At 38.6% G+C, this 22,729-nt stretch overlaps 1 protein-coding gene across 3 annotated transcripts in view; it reads right to left on the bottom strand.

Moving 5' to 3' along the window:
* Positions 1 to 22,729, bottom strand: part of ANK2 (ankyrin 2) — a 501,960-nt gene that overhangs the window by 347,923 nt on the left and 131,308 nt on the right. The window contains exon 1 of one of the 3 annotated variants that reach the window (XM_030916049.1): positions 7,273 to 7,409. The exons of the other annotated variants lie outside the window; for them this stretch is intronic. Within the exon in view, the coding sequence (XP_030771909.1) occupies positions 7,273 to 7,356 (84 nt within the window). The 5' untranslated portion in view covers positions 7,357 to 7,409. Of the gene's footprint in view, positions 1 to 7,272; positions 7,410 to 22,729 lie in introns of those variants that run through there. 3 annotated transcript variants of the gene reach the window in all.

Below are 22,729 nucleotides of genomic sequence, written 5' to 3'. Positions count from 1 at the left end.
ATCTAGAACATATTTTCCCATCTCCCTGCAGCTTTTTAAAAATAACCCTCCCTACGGGTTGGGATGTAGTCATGAATTTCAAAGAAAAAGACATACCCTATCATATTTATTTGGTCTCAAGTATATAAAAACTTTAAACTTTTTCTATCAAAAGATTGTCTCTTTTGGTAGCAATCCCATCTCTGTTCTATCTAGTAAAAGGAAATTGAAATGGTAACTTTATTTGTTGTGATATATCCGACCAGTGTCCAATGAGATAAAAATAGGCAGTGATTTTGTTTCTGCCTCCAACAGGAATTAGAACAGAATACAAGCAAGAAAGAAGTAAAGCTGTAAGCATATTTATAATTTAGCATGCTCTGAATTAGGACAAGACAGAAACAAATACAGATTAAAATTTCAAGTTTATTTTAATGTGCAATCAAATGTCTCTTTAGAAACTTTATCAAGAAGGAAAAAGAAACCTCCAACACTTCAGAAAAGAGTGTATGGAAAAGAACCGTTAATAGAACAACTACTGAGAATATCATACTAACAAAATTTTCTCAAGAGAATAAGTAGAGCTAAAATGGTGAAAGTAGGGTGAACTTTTTAGGGTGGCTTAATTTAACACGCCTAAGCCACATGAAGGCAGCTGTTTACTTAAGTTTTGTTTCTTACATTTTTGTGAATTTTCAAAGTCCAATATGTCGTCTGCACAGGCTGATGGATACATCTACAACAACATAGCACAAAATATAATGGAAGCAAAAGAAGTTTTCCTTCTTTTGGGAATGCTGCTTGGGAGAGTATCATAGATAGTCATGAAAGAAGTTACTTTTCCATGTTATTCCCATAGATAAGATTGAGCATTTTTGGAAATGTTATCAACTGATGCAAAATGACAGCAACATTGGAAGGAAGAATCAGGAGGATATCTTAGAAGAAAACCACAGAATCTTTGCAAGAGATATAGAAGACTGCTTTACACCTGGTTTCCACAGGAGAAATGGTTCAAAATATGTCATTAGTTGAATAGTAGGAAAAATGTCTATGGTCTCTTCAGCACCATCTATATGTAGTCTCTGAGTCTCCAGTTTCTCATCTATGACACTGGGATAATAATATTCAATGAGTTATTTTGAAGATGAAATAAGATAGCATATGAAAGCAATTCCAGATTCCAGACATAAGAGTAAGATTTTTAAAATGTTGTTCTCAATTTTCTTGTGTCATTGCTGCTGCCATCTAGACTTAAACAAATGTTGCTGTAAGAGCCAAGTAATAAACTAACGCATCTAATCAAGATTAAAGATTCTTCTTTCTAAGATAACTCAACTGCATAACTGTTGACCACATTCTAAGGCAATGGTTCTATTCATGTATTTATTTATCTATTTATTCATCTATTTATTTATTGAGACAGTCTCACTCTGTCACGCAGGCTGGAGTTCAGTGGCAAGATCATGGCTTACTATAACCTCACCCTCCAAGATTGGGTGTCCTCAGCAGTCCCCAGTAGTTGGGACTACTGGCATGTGCCACCATGCCTGGCTAATTTTTTATTTTTGTTTTTATTTTAGATACAGGGTCTTGCTATCTTCCCTAGGCTGGTCTCAAACTTCTGGGCTCAAGCAATCCTCCCATCTCAGCCTCCAAAAGTGCTGGGGTTACAGGTGTGAGCCACTGCACCCAGCTAAGACAATGGCTCTAAACTTGAGTGTGCATAAGAAAGAGTTGGGAGCTTGTTAAAAATCCTCAAAGGTTCTAACACACAGCAGGTCTGAAGTGGGTCCTAAGAAGTGAATTATTTTAGCAGAAAACCCAGGTAATTCTGGTAGTTGTGGTCAGCAGACAGCACTTTGAAATATGCTGCTCTAAAAAGGATAAATTAGTTATTACTAAAACATGAAATTATCAGTGAAAAAATTAATATGATAAAGGGGAGTAAATAGAAACAGAGAGGAAGACATTGAAAGAAAAATCAGGCCGGGCGCGGTGGCTCAAGCCTGTAATCCCAGCACTTTGGGAGGCCGAGACGGGCGAATCACGAGGTCAGGAGATCGAAACCATCCTGGCTAACATGGTGAAACCCCGTCTCTACTAAAAATACAAAAAAAAAAAAAAAAATAGCTGGGCGAGGTGGCGGGCGCCTGTAGTCCCAGCTACTCGGAGGCTGAGGCAGGAGAATGGCGTGAACCCGGGAGGCGGAGCTTGCAGTGAGCTGAGATCCGGCCACTGCACTCCAACCCGGGCGACAGAGCGAGACTCCGTCTCAAAAAAAAAAAAAAAAAGAAGAAAGAAAAATCACGGAATACCAGGTTATAAGGTATTTTTCTATCTAATAAAAATTTCCATCATCCCTGACAGATGGTCATTTTAAATACCTTCAGTGATGGGGAATTACTGTCTTCAGGCAACACATGCTATTTTGGGTTATAAGTTGGTGTTTTATAAAGGGCAAATGGTAAGTTATTTGAAAGACTGAAGAAATAGGGATATTGTTCAGAATAAATTATACATGGAAGCCTTTCTAGACATCAGTGAACAAGATAAGGCATCAACTTTAAATTCAAAATTAATTGACTACAATACTATTTGCACACCCAAATGTTGGATCTACTACCTGATTCCACTAAAAAGGGCATAGTTTCTTTGGCTGCTATAAAAATAAACCTTTTAATATGTACCTCATTCATATTTCTATGGTACAACATTTCAACCACACATCTGGCAACACTTTCATCTTTCATCTCTCTATTTAGGCAGTGGCACGTAAACAGCCATTCAGTGTGTGGGTGTGGGTGGGTGTGTGTGTGTACCTTCAAATTATTTTACAATGCTTATGAATATCTTAGTGATCCAGATCAAAGCATCTTTAATAAATATAAGGTATCCTATAAAGCCATTTTATCCTACTACTCTGTTGAAAATAATAGTGCCGATATTTTATTTTTATCTTCATATCATTATTCCACTAAATGGGGAACACAGTAACTAAACCATTTACCCATGTACTTGTTTTAGAAGAACTCACAGGCCTAGTGGTTTCAGATGGCTGTCACCTGTGATTGATGCTTGGGCATTACCATTTCCAAGTATGTAAATTACCAAAATCTCCTACAGCCTCTTTTAGTATAAATCCACTGCTATGTTATTGCTACAAACTGGAAAGTGTGTGAAGTTGCACACATAAATATGGTCTTGGATTATTGTAATATAATCTGTCAAAATGGTGGAATAGTGGAATAAGTTTTATAGTCTCATACCTGTAATGCCAGCAATTTGAGAGGATACCTTAGGGAGACTCTGTCTCTACAAAAAGTGAAAAAAAAAAAAAAAAAATAGCCAGCTGTGGTGGCCCATGCCTGCAGTCCCAGCTACTTGGGAGGCTGAGGCAGGAAGATCGCTTGAGCCAGGTGGGTTGATGCTGCAGTGAGCCATGATCACACCACTCTACTCCAGCCTGAGTGACAGAATGAGACCCTTCCTCAAAAAATATAAAAATTTTTATAGAGTTTTCTGGGATTTAGAGTAGGCTGAAAGCCGTCTTACATGGATACATTTCACATAGTTCCCAATGCTTCTTTTTAGTCCTGGATTCCAGTTGAAAATTAGAATAGCCCCCATTTCCTCTTCACCACTGAACCACCACTAAAACATCAATCCCAAATTTGCACCGTAGGCAATATCTGCTAGTATGAAATATCTTGGCCCTAAGAAAACGTTGTTGAAGTATCAGATGAAGGTTTTCATGACTACTTTAACAACACTACTATCTATAATTTATTTTCTTTGGGTACTAAAGAGTATCCAATAATAAACAAGTCTTTTTCTCTCTCTCCAAAGGTATCTTTGTGTTCAAGCTTGAGAATGAGAAAGGCAGCCACTGACCTACAGGAGTGGGCCTGGTACTATCAGCTAGGCCTCAATGTTCTCCTATTTGAACATAAAAAATTTCTCAAAGCATCAACATCAGACAAGGCCACTCTGACCATGGCAGACTAAAACCAAAACATCACCGTGACTCCCATATCATGTCTGAACACAGACAAAACAAAGACGTTGTCCAAGACACAAAATACCAAACATCTCCCTCTCTTGCCAAATGAGATTGATGCTTCCTTACAACTATAGCTTTAGTAACACTCTAGCCTGTTCTCCTGTAGATAAGACTGGGATCCACAATTGTAGAATTGTTCCTGCTTTCTGGGAGTACCCCATCCCCAGAGTGAGCCACCAGTCTCTTGAACCCTCTTTCAAATTACTCAACCAGAGCCCATATCCTATGCATTCTTCCTGGCACCTGCTTACTGAGATGCCCTCACGGTTCCCCATGATGTGTATCCTCCTCGCGACAATGAGTCATAAACCCATCATGTTCAGCCACCAGTGTACTCCTCGTGGTTTCTGAGTGGAGAGCACTGACAAGCTCACTTACCGAAGCCAAAACAGACATTCTTCAATAAAGCTCAAAGAATTGCTATCCTCAACACACTCAGTAAAATTCTGACATAAATGAATTCCTCCTTGAGCTTATTTTCTCACATTGTAGGTTTGGTGGCAAAAGATCCTTTAGCTCTGTCCCTCAGAAGAGGTACTTTTGGAAGGTACAGAATAAACAAGTAAATTATAGCCCATTTGTTATGTATTTACTAGAGATAGAGGCATGATTTCAAGGAATATGAGTCAGTAGGATAGACCCACACCCAGGCCATAGTGAGCTTGGTAGTCCGTAATCCTGGATGCTTAAGTAGAATCCTACAGCAGATTCAATGTAAACCTCTAGTAGAAAAACAAACAACTAAATTGAAGTGATGTGACATTGACTTTACCCCAATTTTTGCTTTCTCAGGTTTTATGCTTATTAGGGATACTTATCTCTTTATCATTAATGTCCTCATCAAGGCACGTTTAATGGTCTAGTGTTTAAATATGAAAATGTAAGTTTTCTGCTGTGCAAAATAATGTGAAACAATAATATAAAGACCTAAGGTACATTTATGTAAATGTCAATGATTTGTATGAGATAAAAAAGTTTCCAATTATAGCATATAACTTTTGACATTTTGAAAAATGACTACTAGTCTTTGCAAAGCACCAATATTGGATTCTGTCATTTCTGCCTCTCTCAAAAGTATTAACAGATTTTTCTCTTAAAAGACTTATTGCAATAAACAAATTCCATTTAAGAGAATAACACCTGAAAGTTATTGCCACTGACTATATGTTTTAAACACTGTTCAAATAATTATATATACATTATTTCTAATCCTCACAAAATATTCTATATATAATTATTCTCATTTTACAGATGAATCCCTGGATTCATTAAATGAGAAATTAAATCATGTGCTCCAAACACACAAAATTAAAGGGTAGAACTGAGATTCAGACCCACTTATGTCTGACTGACTAGGCAAGCTGAGGGATGTGTGTGTGTTTATGTGTATGCATCCCCTAATCTATTATGTAATTAGTATTTTTTTCAAGAGCAATTTCTTTTAGGTGAAACTCCTTTTAACACTCAATATTCATGATGCTTTAACACACACATTCAAAACTTGCTATTTCATTTTGGTTGCAAGTTTGGAAAAAGACTTACTCCTAAAATAAATTTATTTGAGAAAATTCAGCTTAAAGATATGATAGTTACTACATAGGATGATTTTGTTGTCTCTTCCTCCTCAAAGACTTTAAAATGGCTTTGGTCATGTGAAGTTAGTATCATCATTCAGAGCTTAAAAATCTCAAGATTCATTCTCCACCCCTTCAATAGTCCTGACTATATTGTTTCTAAAGCACTACAGGGACTTTAGAGAAAAAATATGGGATTTTGAAATGATAATGTGAATTAAAAATTCCTTTTTCTTTCTTTCTTTTTCCCTCTCTCGCTCTCTCTTGCTTGCTCGCTTTCTTTTCTATTTTCTTTTTCTTTTTCTGTTGTTCAGTTAGCTAACACTCTATAAAAATGCCCTCGAGGTCTAGAGGATCTGGAATGCTTAGGTACAAAAGGAAAAGGACATTCTACCAAGGTTCCTGCTTGCCCTGAATTATCCTTTTGCCTGTTATCAGATTGCATCACTATCTCTAGGCTATGATTAAAAAATCATCACATGCTTATTTTTATCAAATTGCATGATACCATACAAATATACTACTCCCTTGTTTACTGATACAATGATCTTTTAAATATCAGAGGTTGCAAATTATTTAGAATTTTTAGGTTATAAAACATTTAGTACACTAGACATATAGAATTTTGAAACACAATGCAACTTCATTAGCAAAATGAAAAATATTCATTTGTTTGTGTTTATTATTTTTGTAATCTGCTTATTCAAAATCCAAAACCATCTAACGTTGAAAGCCATTTACATTACAATCATATCTAATATCCTGACCATATTATTGCTCCAGGAAATAAATGCATTTTAGGAGAATTTATTTATAGAGCATCTCTTTCAGAGGTGAGGCTCAGGGAAGCTCTGTGAGGCTGCAACAGTTTACCAGAAGGAGTCAGGCCATAAAGAAAGAAGTGCTGGCATTGGGTGGGGCTGAATAGTTTGCATCTTTTCCCACTGTTTCTCCCTGCTGTCATTTCCATGAAAATCGAGGGTGTGGGAATGTATGCCACAGTAAGAAATCCTACAGACTGCTTTGTGTGCCCAAGAGCCCCCACCCCATAATATCTTTAGCTGTTTTTCTTATCATTGAAAGAGCTATCACACTAATGTCTGGGAAAACTGCAGAGGAGCTAAGCAAGCCAAAGAAATATCATGCTGGGGATGATATTTCTCCTGTCACAGCAGTCTTTTCTCCTTAGGAGGAATACACTTAGCATGAAACCAAAAGGCATTTGCTGTCTAGCCATCTCAGGATCATCACAGAGCAAATGCATCTGGCCAAAAATCTGCCTTTTGCTTCACAATCCACCTTGCTTAACACTCTTCCTTTTAAACACTAAAAATAAAACGACTCTCTCTACCCAGTTAACACCAGAAGTATCCATCAGTGGCCACAGTCCTCAGTAATCCACATGTGGAACACACCTTATCTCTATTCACTTCACCACGCTCCAGTCAGTGTATCCATTATGAGCCATGGCTTCTTTACTATTCTCAAAAAGCAGCAGTTTGCACCTGCCTCGTTAAAAAAGCAAGGCTTGGCACTGTTATCGTCTACAGTTACTCATAATGCTCCACGGTTTCCATAGCCTCGCTGATATTACACACTCACACATGCACACACATACATATTTATACACAGACGTTCCTAATTCTGGCGATTTACCTTCTTGGGTCTTTTTCTCCTCTGACTACTGCCGTTGAACTTCTCTCCACTGTCGCTTTTCTGAGCTGCATCTTCGTTCATCATTTTGAACAGTTTGGAAAGAAAATATCTCTGCCATCAAACCGTGCCGCCTGTACAGACCACTAGCGAGTATGCACTTACTGGAGGAAAGCAGGAGGAGGAGGAGGGGTGGGGAAGGGGCGCGCACTGGGAGGGTAAGGACGGTGACGTTGCCATGGCAGCAGCTGCCACAACTGTTTATCTGACTGCATTGTTAAATCTGATTCAACCAATTACCATCAGGAACCGGTTACAATGAAGAAAGCCTTGAAAAAAGAATGCCAGGGACTCGAATGATTTGGGGACTCTGCTGGTTGGTTTCTGACACACCCTTCATAGGATCAGCTCTCAACCCACACACAAAACCTGTACTTAATTTTCTTCCTACAGGTACTTCAACACGAAACAGATACAACGCATAATGAGAAAACCATAGCATTCTAGAATGTGTCTCTGTACCTGAAGAGGTACATTTAGCCAGTCAAGAGGCTACTTAAGGAAAAGGATTGGCTATTAATATACTAAAGTGAATATAAGAAAGCTATGTTTTTCAGATATTATTCACTTGGTTTAAAATACAATCTTTTAAAACTACACTCAAGGATGACTTCTGTCATAAAGCCTTGAGAACAGCTTCTCCAGCCTCCAGATAATCCCAACCACTCTCTTCTCCTGTGCCTTCTCTTTCCAATGTAAGAGTACCTGTTACAATGTATTACACAACTGGACAGATACATAACTGTCTTTTCTGGATAGGCCAAGAGCTTTAGGTCAGGAGTGTGTGTGTGTGTGTGTGTGTGTGTGTGTGTGTGTCTGGGTAGGGGGAGAACTGAACTTCCCAGAACCGAGCATAATCCATTGCACATTAAAGGCAGTTAATCAAAGCTTGTTAAATATCTAAGACACTATCGGTAATACAAACATTAAAAACTAATGGAGTTACAATATTTTATAACTGATCTCAAAAGTTTTCTTAATCTAATTATGTCTATTGACTGATGAATAAAACACTATCATCCTCTCAAGGGGTGTATTCTATAAAGTTCTGGAATTCTTCTTGATTAAAAAAATGGGGCTTCTTTTTATAACAAAAAACCCAAATTCACTTATTGATTAAGGTGGCCATACTTGTATATTTAAAAATATTAACTTGTAGGCTGGGCATAGTGGCTCATGCCTGTAATCCCAGCACTTTGGGAGGCCAAGGCAGGTGGATCGCTAGGTGAGGAGCTCAAAACTAGCCTGGCCAAAGTGGTGAAACCCTGTCTCTACTAAAAATACAAAAAAAAAAAAAAAAAAAAAAAATTACCCGGGTGTGGGGAGGCTGGGGCAGGAGAATTGCTTGAACTCAGGAGGTGAAGTTTGCAGTGAGCCAAGATTGCCCCACTGCACTCCAGCCTGGGTTACAGAGCAAGACTCTGTCTTGATAAAAAAAAAAAAAAAAATAAAATAAAATAAAATAAAAAAATAAAACATATATATATATATATATATACTTGTAGATGCAACCAGAACCTGATATATTTTGTACAAATGTACATATGTATATTCTAAACACTTGCCCTTATTCCCAGACAATGTACGCAAAGTATAATACACAGCATACTTACAAGTAAAAACAGAGAAAGGATTAAACCAATGAGATAATGTATATAAATGCATTTTGAAATTGGAAGGTGCCTATGTAAATGTGTTGCTATTGCTAATATTATTATTATTACAAATATAGACAGTTTTCAACTCTGAAAGTGTACCTTAAGAAACGTTTATGTGAAAATGACCGTAGCAGTTGAGAACTCACCTTTCCATCATCAGGCACAGCAACAAAAATTCACCTTTTTTCCCCATTGCTGTTATGATCGCTCTTTCTCTCTGCCTTACCACTCTAAGGCCCCTCCATGTCCTCATCTAGAGTCAACCTGTTTTGCTGCCCCTCACTCCCTCCACCCTCCTCCTGTTTCAGCAGACCCATTCCACTAATGCCATTCTCTCACCATTGCTTCAGTGATACCTTGGATCACACAGCCAGGCCAAAGAGGCAAAGGTTCTCTTTTTAAAAAAAAAAAAAAAAAAAACCCAAAGGGCTTCTACAGAAGCTTCCAGAAGCCCAACTCCCACTGTGGTCAGAGCCCCCACTGAAATCCCCATGCCATTTCCTACTCCCCTACCACATGCTCTCCCAACACCTCACTCATTCCCTCACCTCGTCCCTCTAGATGACACTTTCTTGTCCTTCCTTGGGAGCAGCCTCAGCTTGGACACATTCAGTTACTCAATAAATATTTATTGAATGACTATCATGTGCCAGGAACTGAGTACTAGAGGCACATTGCCCTAATTACTGCAGATATCATGATAAACAAAACAGGCAACATTTCTGCAGTCATAGTGCTTACATTCTAACAGTGGAACTAGGTGGTAAACAAAAATAATAGTGACGAATGCTCTGGGGGAAAAAAGTAGAATAAGGAGTAATGAGAGACACATGTTAACTGTACTTAGCACACAAGGTGCTAAGGAATGCTCTTTAGAAATCTGAATGAAGGGACCAAGCCAAACAATTATCTGAAGGACGAATATTCTAGGCAAAGAGAATAGCAGTTCAAAGGTCCTGAGAAGGGAACTTCTTGGCAAAAATGTTGAGGAAACTATTATACATGAAAAGAAGAAGCAAAATGGAAGACCTTTATTGTAACTGGATCTATAGGAGAGAGATGCTATTAATCTTCTTCTTTGTCAATTGAAGTCAGAACATGTTTTTCAATCAATGGGTTTGGTAGCCCAATTAGTAATAGAATCATTGCTTTTACATCACCTCTGCAATGCAAATTGAAAACAAATGTACTTCGTATTTCAACAGTTTATGAATTAGTAACTTCTGATTATGTTCTGACAGCCTTTGTAACAATGCCTCCTCTGTCAACATTCAAGCATACAGTGCATGGTTGTAAATTCTCAGATTTTGGCTTCTCAGTTTGACAGTCTGCTATACCCTGCTGCCTGCTTGTGTATCTTAGTGTGTTAGTGCTGCCATAACAAAATCCCTGAGATGAGGTAATTTATAAATAATAGAAATTTATTTGTCACAGGTCTGAGGCTGGGAAGTTCCAAGGTGAAGGCACCGGCAGCCTCACTGTCTGGTGAGAGCCAGGTCTCTGCTTCCCAGATGGCATACTGAACACTGTCCTCACATGGCAGAAGGAAAGAAAAGCAAAAAGGGCCTACCTATTTCCCTTCAGCCCTTTTATAAGGCCACATATCCCATTCACAAGGGCTCTACCCTCCTCACTTAATCACCTCCTAAAGGCCCAATCCCCCAACACCATCACAATGGGGGTTAAGTTTCAACATGATTTAGGAGGGGACACAAATATTCAAACCATAGCAGTGTCGTTCTGAAATATTACTTAAACTTGTATACAATGCACTTCCTGTACAAAGTATTGTCCAAATACTATACAGTATAACATAGATGTAAACATCTAACATTCTGTATAAAATAAAAATCCCAGCCAGTAGCTAAACAGGTGCTGATAGTACTGTATCAATTACAGCATCAGGGGGTAAATATCTCTCTGACATTTTCTAGAGAAAATGTCAACAGGGCCGGGTGCGGTGGCTCATGCCTGTAATCCCAGCACTTTGGGAGGCCGAGGTGGGTGGATCACAAGGTTAGGAGATCGAGGCCAGCTTGACCAACATGGTGAAACCCCGTTTCTACTAAAAACACAAAAATTAGCTGGGCGTGGTGGTGAGTGCCTGTAATCCCAGCTACTCGGGAGGCTGAGGCAGGAGAATCGCTTGAACCTGGGAGGCAGAGGTTGCAGCGAGCCAAGATTATGCCACTGCACTCCAGCTTGGGCGACAGAGCAAGACTCCGTCTCAAAAAAAAAAAGAAAAAAGAAAAGAAAGCGTCAGCAAGATGTTATAAGTGTCTGGGCAGTCATCTTTCCTCTTCTGAAAGCTGTCCATCAATTTTCTTGTGCCTGTCTGCCGAGTATTCTTCACTTCCTATCCTAATAGTACATTTTCCAGTGGGCGTGTCCCTAACTGGACTCTCAGCTCCTTGAGGGTAGGATTAATATCTATCTTAGCATGCCACATAAAGCCTACTGTAGTGCATAGCATATAATAGGGGACTAGGAACTATTTTTAAATGCAGTAAATAAACATTTTCAGTATTTACTATGAGTTTTTATTTACAATTAGACTTCTAAAAGATTATTTTTTATTTCTTAGATTTTCCTTTCCCTTTGTGTACTTTCTGATATCTGAGAGCTATATATAATTTTAAACAAGATTTTTACAGATATTTGAGAAAATGGAGTTGCTGCAGACATGATAGCAATGATGATAATACCTTACATTTGCATTTTACAATTCGTAAAACCCTTTTGGCTCCTAGAATGGAAGCTCCATGAGAACAGAGACCTTTGTTGTTCTCGTTGATATGTTCCAAGCACCTATAAGAGTGCCAGCATATGACAGATGCTCAATAAATACTAAGTGACTTTAAGGGATTCTCATAACCACACAAGAAGGTTAGTGTCAATCACAGTACAGGTGAGAAAACTGAAATAGAAAGTGGGTTTGGTGACTTGTCCAAAGTAAGAAAGTTAATAAGATACAGAGCTTAAGTTCAACAGATTTGAAGGCTGTTGTTCTTTTATTAAATCATGGCCAGCTTCAATGAAAATCAGCCACTTGATAAAGTATAAGATGAACAAAGACTAAGATGGAAAATGCTGGGAACAGAAACCACTGTCAGATGACAATGACCCAAGTAGAAATATGAAGATGTCTTTATTCGTTTTATGTTAAGCGTATTTTAAAGGCATGGAGTTTTAGAGGTGATTATTCTAATTTTCATATGCCTATTCTATTTTATTAAACCACAAGAGTTAATAGTATTAAGAGCTCTAACATACTATTTAAATTCATAACATTATTTGAGTGTGGTAAAGTTCCCTGTAGTATAAGCCCTTATGTCTTACAGGTAGATTATCTCCATTCGTGAGTCAAGAGTTGTCTGTTGTTACAAACACATTTTTTCACAGAAACTATGTTTCAAAATCTCAGTTCTCTAAAGCCCTCAAAAGGCTTTCCCACTCACTATCACTTATTGTAGAAAATCTTAACAACTTGGCAAAGATCCAATAGGGGACACCAAAGCATTTTTCTTTTCCTTTTGGGCACATAGCTAGACTACTGTTGTGGGTTGAACTGTGTCCCACTAAAAGATATGTTCAAGCCCTAATATCTAGCACCTGTAAATTGACCTTATTTGGAAATTGGTCTTTAAAGACGTAATCTTATTAAGATGACGTCATAATGGACTAGGTGGGCTAACCCAATGACCACGTGTCCTTATAGGATGAGAAAAAAACTAGATGTAGAGACACACAGAGAAAAGATGGCCATGCAAAGACAGAGGCAGAAATTGGAGTGATGTAACTACAAGGCAAGGGATATCAAGGATTGCCAGCAACCACTAGAAGCTAGGAAGAGGCAGGGGAGGATCCTTCTCCAGAGCCTTCAGAAGGAACATAGCCCTGAAGACTCTGTGGTTTTGCACTTCTAGTCTGCATAACTGTGAGAGAATACAGTTCTGTTATTTTAAGCCACCCAGTTTGTAGTGCTTTGCTATGGCAACCCTAAGAAACTAGTACAGTCATATTTTCCATCCTCCCTTATAGTTGGTTGCAGTCTTGAGATTTAGTTCTAACCTGTAGAGTGTAGGTGGAAGTGTATGCCACATTCAAGCCAAGTTAATAAACCCTCCCATGAGTAATCTCTATTCATCTGCTAGCTGAATACACAGGCAGAAAAAACCTAGAAGGTGGAAGAGCAAAGATTTGGGAAAGGCTGAATCCCTGAATTACTGTGTGGAGCAGAGTACCTCTTATTCCCTTTTTTATTAAACCTCATACAAGTAACTTTTTCTCATGCGAGTTTAATCACTGAGATTATAGTGTTCTTTATGAAAACTGCTAGCCTATGGTAACTAACCATATCTACCCATGTTTTCAAGGGAATACATAGTTATATTTCCACTTTAGGATGTCTGTTATCTGAATGACACTCCCATTGCACCAACATTCTTAGCTATTGAAGATTGATCCTATGTCCTGTATTAAAGGCACTAGTCTGGTAAGAAAGGAAACCAGAAGGAATTACAGGGAGATCAGAAGAGATGAGGAGAAAAATATTGTTTATTAGGGGTGGGTAGCAAAAAGGAATGCCTGCCAGATCTATAGAATCACAATCCCAGAGCAGCTTCTGTCCACTCTCCTTTTCCTCCTTCCACTTTTCCTCAATAAATCCTTTGTTTCCTTTTCTGTTGCCAAAAGTCATTGCTCTGACCATGGTGGTCTCCCTTCTTGACTCACTGAGAATGTAAACACAGAATGCTTGCCTGTCTTACAAATAAACACATGACTTTTTTGAGGTTCCCTAGGAATTCTTCTTGTTTCTTTCTTTTTTATACTTTTGTTATCAGTGGGGGAAAGATATGGAATATAAAGATAACAAAGAGAAACTCCAGCTTCCCAAAATTCACAATAAAAAGGCCCCTGGTCAACCAGGCACAGTGGCTCATGCCTGTAATCCCGGTGCTTTGGGGAGGGCAAAGCAGGAAGGCCACTTAAGCCCAGGAATTCAAGACTAGCCTGGGCAACATAGTGAGACCCTGCCTCTATTTTTTTTAAAAGCCCCATGTATTTGTTGGAATGTACACAGAGTTGGGGTCAGATCTACTTCTGGGCCTGGGGACTGCTCTCTTCCAGTGCCTTCCCTGAATTGCCAAGCGTCTGTCCTAGTGTTAGTCAATACTTCTTCTTTTCCATAGAAGACCTAGAAGGACTCTATTTAGTAGTTCCACCTCCTTGGAAGCTAAAGTGAGGATCATGGACCAGGCAAGAGGCCTTTTTTATTTATTTCTCCCAGTTCTTAGTAGTTACACCATCAGCATCAGCAAGAAGTACTTCCTCTCCCTCCTTGAGATCCTTTCGTTCCTCTCACCTATGTCTTTCTCCTCTCTATTTATTTATTCCTTTATTTATCCAACAGATTTTTGGAGGATCACTGACTACTACATGCTGGACCCCATGCTAGTTGCTGGGGCTTTGGCATGAATTAGATAATCTTTTTCCTTACAGAGCTTACAATCTAAAGCTAGAGATGGTCATAGAACTAGAAATACAGTAACAACCTCTGTAGGAGATAAGGGTATTACAGAAGCATAAAACAGGGGCACCCAACCTAGTCTGAAAGAACAAGAAAAGTCTCTGAGACAAAGTGACTTGTAAACTGAGAAGATCTGAGCTGTAAATATAAATTATCTAAATGAAAAGGAAGGTGTAAGTGGGAGTTAAAGAATCATTTGAGCAAAAACAACAGCACTGGAGAATGCCCTCTGGTGGAAAGGACCATGACATTGGCAGAACTGAGATGAGGCCCACATAGTTGAATGGTAGCTTCCAGCCAGGCCTGCAGTAGTGACTCCATCCTAGGCCTAAAAGTTTCAGCAAGCATGCTTATCCATAGACTATCAGTGTCCCATGTAGGTATCTGTTGCTGACCAAACGTTTGTGTCCCTTCAAAATGTACATGTTGAAATTCAAACCCCCAATGTGATGTTGTTGGAAGACAAGGCCTTTGGGAAGTGTATTAGTCAGAGTTCTCTAGAGAAATAGAACAAATAGGATATATAAATAGATGAGGGGATTTATTATGGAAATTGGCTCATACTACTGCAGAGGCTGAGAAGTTCCACAATAAAACATCTGCAAACTGGAGAACCAAGAAAGCTAGTGGTGCAATTCAGGCTGAGGCCAAAGGCCTGAGACTCCAAGAACCAGAGAGAGGGTGGAGGGGCTGGTGTAAGCCCTGGAGTCTGAAGGCTTAGAACTGGAAACTTTGATGTCTGAGGGCAGGAAGAGATGGATGTCCCAACTGAAAAAGACAGAGAATTCATCCTTCATCTCTCTTTTTGTTCTATCTGCACCTTCAATGGAGTAGACGGTGCTAGCCCACATCAGTGAGGGTGAATCTTCTTTACTCAGTGGACTGATTCAAATGCTTATCTCTTCCAAGAAACATTCTCACAGACACACTCAGAAATAATGTTTTACCAGCTCTCTGGGTATTCCTTAACCCAGTCAAGCTGACACATAAAATTAACTATCAGAGGAGGTAATGAGGTCATAAGGGTGGACTGCTCATGAATGAGATTAGTGCCCTCAAGCAGAAACAGAAGAAAGATTATTTATTTCTCAGCCATGTGAAGATACAATGAGAAGACAGTCATCTGCAAACCAGAAAGTGGGCCTGGGCCCTCACCAGACACTGACTCTGCCTGCACTTTGATCTTGGACTTTCCAGTCCTCAAACCAATGAGAAATAAATGTTTGTTGTTTAAGCCACTCAGTCTATAGTATTCTGTTACAACAGCCTAAACTAATATAGTACTGATGTGTCATACCTAATCATAATTATATACCTTGTGAACCATGTAGTAAGATGGCCCTGTTAGCTTATGGAAAATATTTCCTAAAACTAGGATGTTATATACTGGTGATATGGCTAAAAAGGGGCGGATTTTGCAACCATGTAACATACTTCCTCTGAAGTTTCAGGGAATATGTTTGGAGGTAGAAGAACCAGTCTTATGCCTAGGCAAGAAGAATTCCATGACCACCAAACTGAGCCCATCTCCCATTAAGAGCTGGAGAGATTTGAGCAGCCACACCCAGCAACATCCTCAGCCTGATATCACCAGTTGTCCCTTGGTAAAAAGTATATCATGTGTGCTTATTGCAGCACATTTAAACTGAAACAGAGGGGGGCATGGGAAGATGCCAGAGATGCAGGGAGTAAAGAGCTCAATAGACCATGCTAAGGATTCGGGATTTAGACCTAAAAGCCATCAAAGCCATTTAATGGTTTAAAGAGAGAAGTGAAATGATAAAATCTGAAGTTTTTGTAAAGAGCGTTCCTTATAAAGCGTTACTGGATGAGAACTAAGCAGAGAACGGATGTGATGAGAGGTATCTAAGAGTCTATAACAGCAGTCCTGGAGATAGATGATGATGAGGGGTGGACAAATGCATTAGTCTGTCACCACTAAAAATGTTATATTCACAAGTCCTAGGAGGAAGTGAGAAACAAGAAGAGGACAGTGGGAAGGCATCTTGCCTAAACAGAGACTTCATCATCACAGAAGTCTCACATGGGGAAGGGCTCGCAAAGAAAAATTTGTGAAATCCATTTCATTTGACAAAGGAGGGAACAAGACCCAAAAAGATTAGGGACTGCTCTCAAGCTAGCACAACGAGTTAGCATAGGGAAGACAGGACGCAGCACTCACGCCACCTCACTAATTAGCCTTTACACCATGGTCATCTTCACACAGATGAGCTTTAAAAGCTGGAGTTACATCTTACCTGCTATGATTTGAAATTAAGGAGCCATAAATTCTTGCTTAAGATGTAAGAGACCAGAGAGAAACGAGTCCACTAAACAACTACTCCCCTCAGTGAATGATTAAAGGAGGAAAGACCTTTGTGTCTGATGTAAATATGGAGCGTCTCCTTCCTGAATTGCAACCAGCTCAATCAAGGCTTCACTGAGATGGATTTTAAAGAAGCAGCAGCAGCAATTGGTTAGGGACCTGATTGTTTTCGCTTTACGCCAGTCCAATATAAGGTTTACCAAAGAGATAACTTGGTTGCAAAATTTGCCCTGTCCAATCTAAAAAGAGAACTTTTGGAAATCATGACATAAAATTTTAGCACTCACTTCACCTGAGACATATATTAAATTTAGCCTAGTGATTAATTATGTCTTATTTTACATAAATATCAGCAACAATATTTTAGATGAAATGTAGAATTTCACAGAAGAATAACAAAATGTGGGTGAGCTCACCATGTACATGTTCCCGGCTAGGTCAGTTTTTTAGGACGCATTATCATCTGCTTGCTCTACTATATATTCAGTCTCTAGTGATATTAGTTCTTGAGAATAGCTGTTATAATTGGGTTTTCCTGTAAATGCAAATAAATAGCACATTGGGGCAGGTCACGTCCTTGAAACACATATTTTTTCAGAGGCAACTTAATTTTATTACTGTAAACATTTTCCATCTTAAACCAGCTTAAAAATAAGTTACGGCAAATTTTTTTCTTTTAACAATGAATAAAAAGTCTGGGCCCATTGATAAAAAGTCAACAAATAACCTAGGGCCTCCATATTTAAGTCCATTATAAATGTAAATCATATTTTAAAAGATATGTACCCATAGTGGTGATGGAATTTACAAGAACACAAAGAATCCCAATGTTAGAAGGTAACTTAGAAACCATTGCATCCAGCTCCTACCTCTCAGTAAGAAAGAAAATTGGAACCCCTAGGCTATGTTACCTACTCAAGTTTGCATATATAGTTAGGCACTTTGAACTAAATTCTCAGTTTTCTTATTCCTAATCCAGTGTTAATATATTCTAGTGGGGTGTCTTTCGGCTAAAATGAATTCAGGAGCCCCCACTCCTCAGCAAACACATAGGCCCAGCAATTGCTTGGTGCTCTGAGAAAAAAAAATACAAAAATCATTATCTACGAGGCAGAAATGTTTCAGATGCTTCAGGCATTACAAGTAGAAAGCTGAATAAGAGAAAATGATTTTTTGTTGTTATTGTGGTTTTGCAAAATGCTGCAAAATACCACAAGTTAAGATCAAGGGTTTGTATAATAGAATCTAAGTAGAAGAAGGCAAAAGAGGATTAACTTGGAGATGAGCCTGTTTTTCACATTACCCTTTGCCGGAGAAACTCAAGAATGGTGGAAACCAATGATAATATGAACATTAAAGCTTCAAGGAGCCTTTAAATAAATAGCTATAGTAAAAAAAATAAAAATAAAAATAAAAAATAGCCCGGGCGCAGTGGCTCAAGCCTGTAATCCCAGCACTTTGGGAGGCCGAGACGGGCGGATCACTAGGTCAGGAGATCGAGACCATCCTGGCTAACACGGTGAAACCCCGTCTCTACTAAAAAATACAAAAAACTAGCCGGGTGAAGTGGCAGGCGCCTGTAGTCCCAGCTACTCGGGAGGCTGAGGCAGAAGAATGTAAACCCGGGAGGCTGAGCTTGCAGTGAGCTGAGATCTGGCCACTGTACTCTGGCCTGGGCGACAGAGCCAGACTCCGTCCCCAAAAAAAAAAAAAAAAATAGATGGCAAAGGAAGTCAGTTTGCTATCTTATCACTCTTGTGAATTAATTATTAATGACTGACCACTACAATTCCTTCCATTTAGGAAAAAAAAATCAACAGAAAGAGTTTATTACCTATTAGTGTTATTTAACTTCTAATCTCCAACTTCTAACTACCATCCAGTCAGGAATAGTGGCATTCTAATTACCTATTACCTCACAAAATACCTCACAAACTTACTGTCTTAAAATAATATTATTTTTCTCACAAAAGTCGGGGATTAAGGAAGGGCTCACCTGGCTGATTCATTCTGTTACATGCAGTGTCAGCTGGGGCAGCTCAGGCTGGAGGATCTACTTCTACCATGGCATCCTTACTCACATACCTGATTTCCTGGTGCTTGGTGCTCTCTCTCTTTCCATGTGGCATTTCATTCTTCAAGGCCTCTCCCCACGGCTTGGGTTTTCACTGTATGGTGGTTTGAATGTAGTTGCATTCTTCGATTACAGTTGGCTTCCTAGAGGCCAGGAAATGGCAAGTGCCTATCCAATTAAGGGCTTTGCCATATTTTATTGGTCAAAGCAGTCACAGGGCCCTTCCAGATTCAAGGGGTGAAGAAATTGACTCCACCTCTTGTTGAGAGGAAGGTGGAAAGGTCACATTGCTGTAGAGCATATGGAAGGGGAGCCATCTTGGAAAACGTACTAGGCCACAGATGGCCAGTAAGTAAAGTAGGCCAGAGAGAGAGAGAAAGCAGACAGTCTGACTTTGCATACTATACTAGGGGGTCTTTTCCCAAAGGAACAGACTCTGCTCGCCAGAACTGCAGTGTTCTGCATTCCCTTTATTCATTAAAAAAAAAAAAAAAAAAAAAAAAAAAAGATTATCAATGAATTTCTGAAATGATTACATATTACTGGGTCAAACTCTACTATTTCCTCTCAAAGAAAAGTCTTTGTTGATCTTCGAACATGAGTTTCATGTATCCTACTTTCTGAATGTAAGCCACTGTCTAATCAATTCACCGGGATTCTTTCATATTAAACTACAGTGCAGCTTTTTTTGAACGTTCTCTCTTTAGCCTCTGTCTTTGCACTCTCCTTGGCCCCTCCTCTTCTACATAACATCTATATGACCTCCTAACAGCCTTAAATTCTATACAGAAAAAGATAATTAAAAAAGCAAGCTTAAAAATGAAACAAAAATACATCATAACTTAGAACTGATTTGAACTAATGTCTACAAAGGGACACATGTAGTGCAAGCATATTTATTCTTTGTTAGCTTCAAACTCTATACTAGGAAAATGATTAAACACATAATAGAGTTGGAAGAAAGTTTATTAACTTGTTAACAACCTGCTACTGCAGTCTAGAATTTAGTCTTTATTTCTGATTTACATAAATATTGGATATTTTGGGGGCTGGGCCTTAACAAAACCTACATATCTGACAAATTCCCTTGTTCTTTTCTATTTAGGCCTTATTCATGTTTCTGGCTTGGAGTAACACTAGAACAGAAAATATCTCCTTTAATTATTTAATCTGCTTAACTACCAAGAACAAATTGTGACTTGGGCCTTGATAATGTGGTGATAATCAGACCTGGAGAGTATCCAAATTCAAGTAGGAAAAACAATCCTCCTCAAGAAATTTCATCAAGTCCTACACAAAAAAACTTAGGAACCAAAGTATGGTCAATCCTTCTATTTTGGTCACATTGACTATACAAATTACTACATAGTATCTGCTTGCCAGTTTATCTTGCATAAGTGTCAAAAAATAACTTTTGCCAGCCTGTTAATTTGCAAAAACGTTTAGAGTACAACAATAATAATACATTTAATGCTACACAGATTGAAATTGATGAAAGCAACTAAGTATAATAGTATTTCACAAATCTAATCAGTTGAGACCCAGAATATTAATGCCACACTTAGACCTTAAGCTGTTCTAATTAAAACTGTAGAAATCTAAGTAAAAATTTAGTTAAGTCCATTGATTTACAACATTTTCAATTTTACTTATGCATAACCAAGTATAAGAGTATTTCCTGGGCCCATAAATCTGTCACCTAGAAAGTGTTGAACTGTGAGGGAACTGAGATCTTATCCTACTTGCAAGCTAACAAGTTAGTTTGCTACAATCTCATAGATTGTGGCAGAAGATATGAGACTCCCAGGTCAGAAACAAAGAGCTGGTATTATTATACACCACTGCAAGCAACATTAGCATCAGCATATTTGTGTCAGTTTCCCTTCTCCCAATTAAAGTAATGTGTACAGGCTAGATAGATGCCAGTACACTCAGCAGGCTGTGTACCAGAGAGAAACTCTGAGTTTAGGAAGCCTGAATCTTTTATCATGGGCAATAAGTATGTGTGTACTTTTCTCCAGAGGGAACCTTTATCTTTATTATACTGGCTAGTAAGCATGCCAGCCTTTTGCTTCTCTGTGCTGCTTGCTATACCAACATCTTTGAAAAAAATAATCTAGAACAAAGACAGTCAGTGCCTCTGCTTGCAAGATGTACAGAAATGCAAGAAATCTACAGAACATTATCTCAACAGAAAGTTTCAAAAAATACAGGTTATTTTGCAGTTGAGGCACAAAGTGTGAATTTGTCCTTTGTCACAGTCTAAATTTAAGTGAAAACGAGATGAATTTTCCCTCGAATTTCCTGCAGGCATACATATCTGTGTAGTAAGATGTAAGTTAGCTTAATTATAAACATTTGGAAGATTATCTGTAGTCTTACCCAAATCACTACGGTATACAATCAGAAGCAATGGCTGAAGGTCAACATACACAGATTTTAAGCCCCATGCTGTCCTTAACTGACAACAGGACTCACAACAAATCATATAACTTACTTGGTCCTCAGTTTCTGTATCTCTTCAAATGTGTGATTACTCTCTAATTTTTTTCCTAGATAATTTTCTTTTTTGTTTGTTTCAAGTCCTGGATGTGGCATCCAAACTCCCAGATAATTTTCTACATTTTTTTTTACTACTAAAAGTCCTTGAATGTATGAAGCTACATTTCAAAGTGGAAAAAATGACTCAAAGAGAGTTTTAAGGAGCAGATTAAATGGCCAGTGATTCAATATCAGACAAAATGTAATGTCGCTGTCTTCATTTTCAATTCCCTTTTCTTTTTCCACTAGAAAACACAGACATTGGAAGACATATGAGAGTATGGTACCTAATTTTCTCAAGGTCAACAAATAGAGTTGAAAAATAATGAAGGAACAAAGAAATACTGACAGTAATTATGCAAATTATTTAGACCTGAAAAACAGTTTTGGCAGTTGTACAAATGCTGTGGCATTTTACCCATTAATTTGGACAGAAATTTTAAAAATCTATGTTTGAACCTCTAGTAACTTTTCCCTTTCCTCTTTTCAATTTCTTACATCCAGTAAATAAAAACATTTTGTTTTTTCTTTGGAAATACATCTTAGGTATTCCTTCCATTCTCTATTGCTCCACCCCTTTTTCTCTTCTATCTGAATTATTTTAATCAACAGGATTTACTATCTCCCTGTCTTCATGTTTTCTCCTCCAATCTTATTTCCAGACAGTTGTATTTTTATTCTTCATAAAAAAAGTTTTTAGTCTTCAGTATCTTCAGAATAAAGGTGAAACATTTCCAACTATTGCCCAAATGCATCTACACATTCCTGCCTTCAAGCATTTTACTCAAAGATCTATAAAAGGAGATGGATAAATCAAAATACAATATGATCAAATTTTTATTAAGGATGAGTTACCAGAACTTCTAAGAGGAGCATCAAATCCTATTTTCCTGGGCTGGTGAAAAATTTCCAGATTAAAAAATACCTATTTTGGCCGGGCATGGTGGCTCACGCCTGTAATCCCAGCACTTTGGGAGGCCGAGGCGGGTGGATCACGAGGCCAGGAGATCGAGACCATCCTGGCTAACATGGTGAAACCCCGTCTCTGCTAAAAATACAAAAAATTAGCTGGGCGTGGTGGCAGGCGCCTGTAGTCCCAGCTACTCGGGAGGCTGAGGCAGGAGAATGCCGTGAACCCAGGAGGCGGAGTTTGCAGTGAGCCGAGATCGCGCCGCTGCACTCCAGTCTGGTAGACACAGCGAGACTCCGTCTCAAAAAAAAAAAAAAATTACCTATTTTATTTTCTTTCATCTCCCTAAAACCTACCTACC

The sequence above is a fragment of the Rhinopithecus roxellana genome, chromosome 2 (genome assembly GCF_007565055.1).
Source record: "Rhinopithecus roxellana isolate Shanxi Qingling chromosome 2, ASM756505v1, whole genome shotgun sequence".
NCBI lineage: Eukaryota > Metazoa > Chordata > Mammalia > Primates > Cercopithecidae > Rhinopithecus > Rhinopithecus roxellana.
The sequence above is the reverse complement of the archived record's forward strand: the minus strand, read 5'-3'. Positions and strand labels throughout refer to the sequence as shown.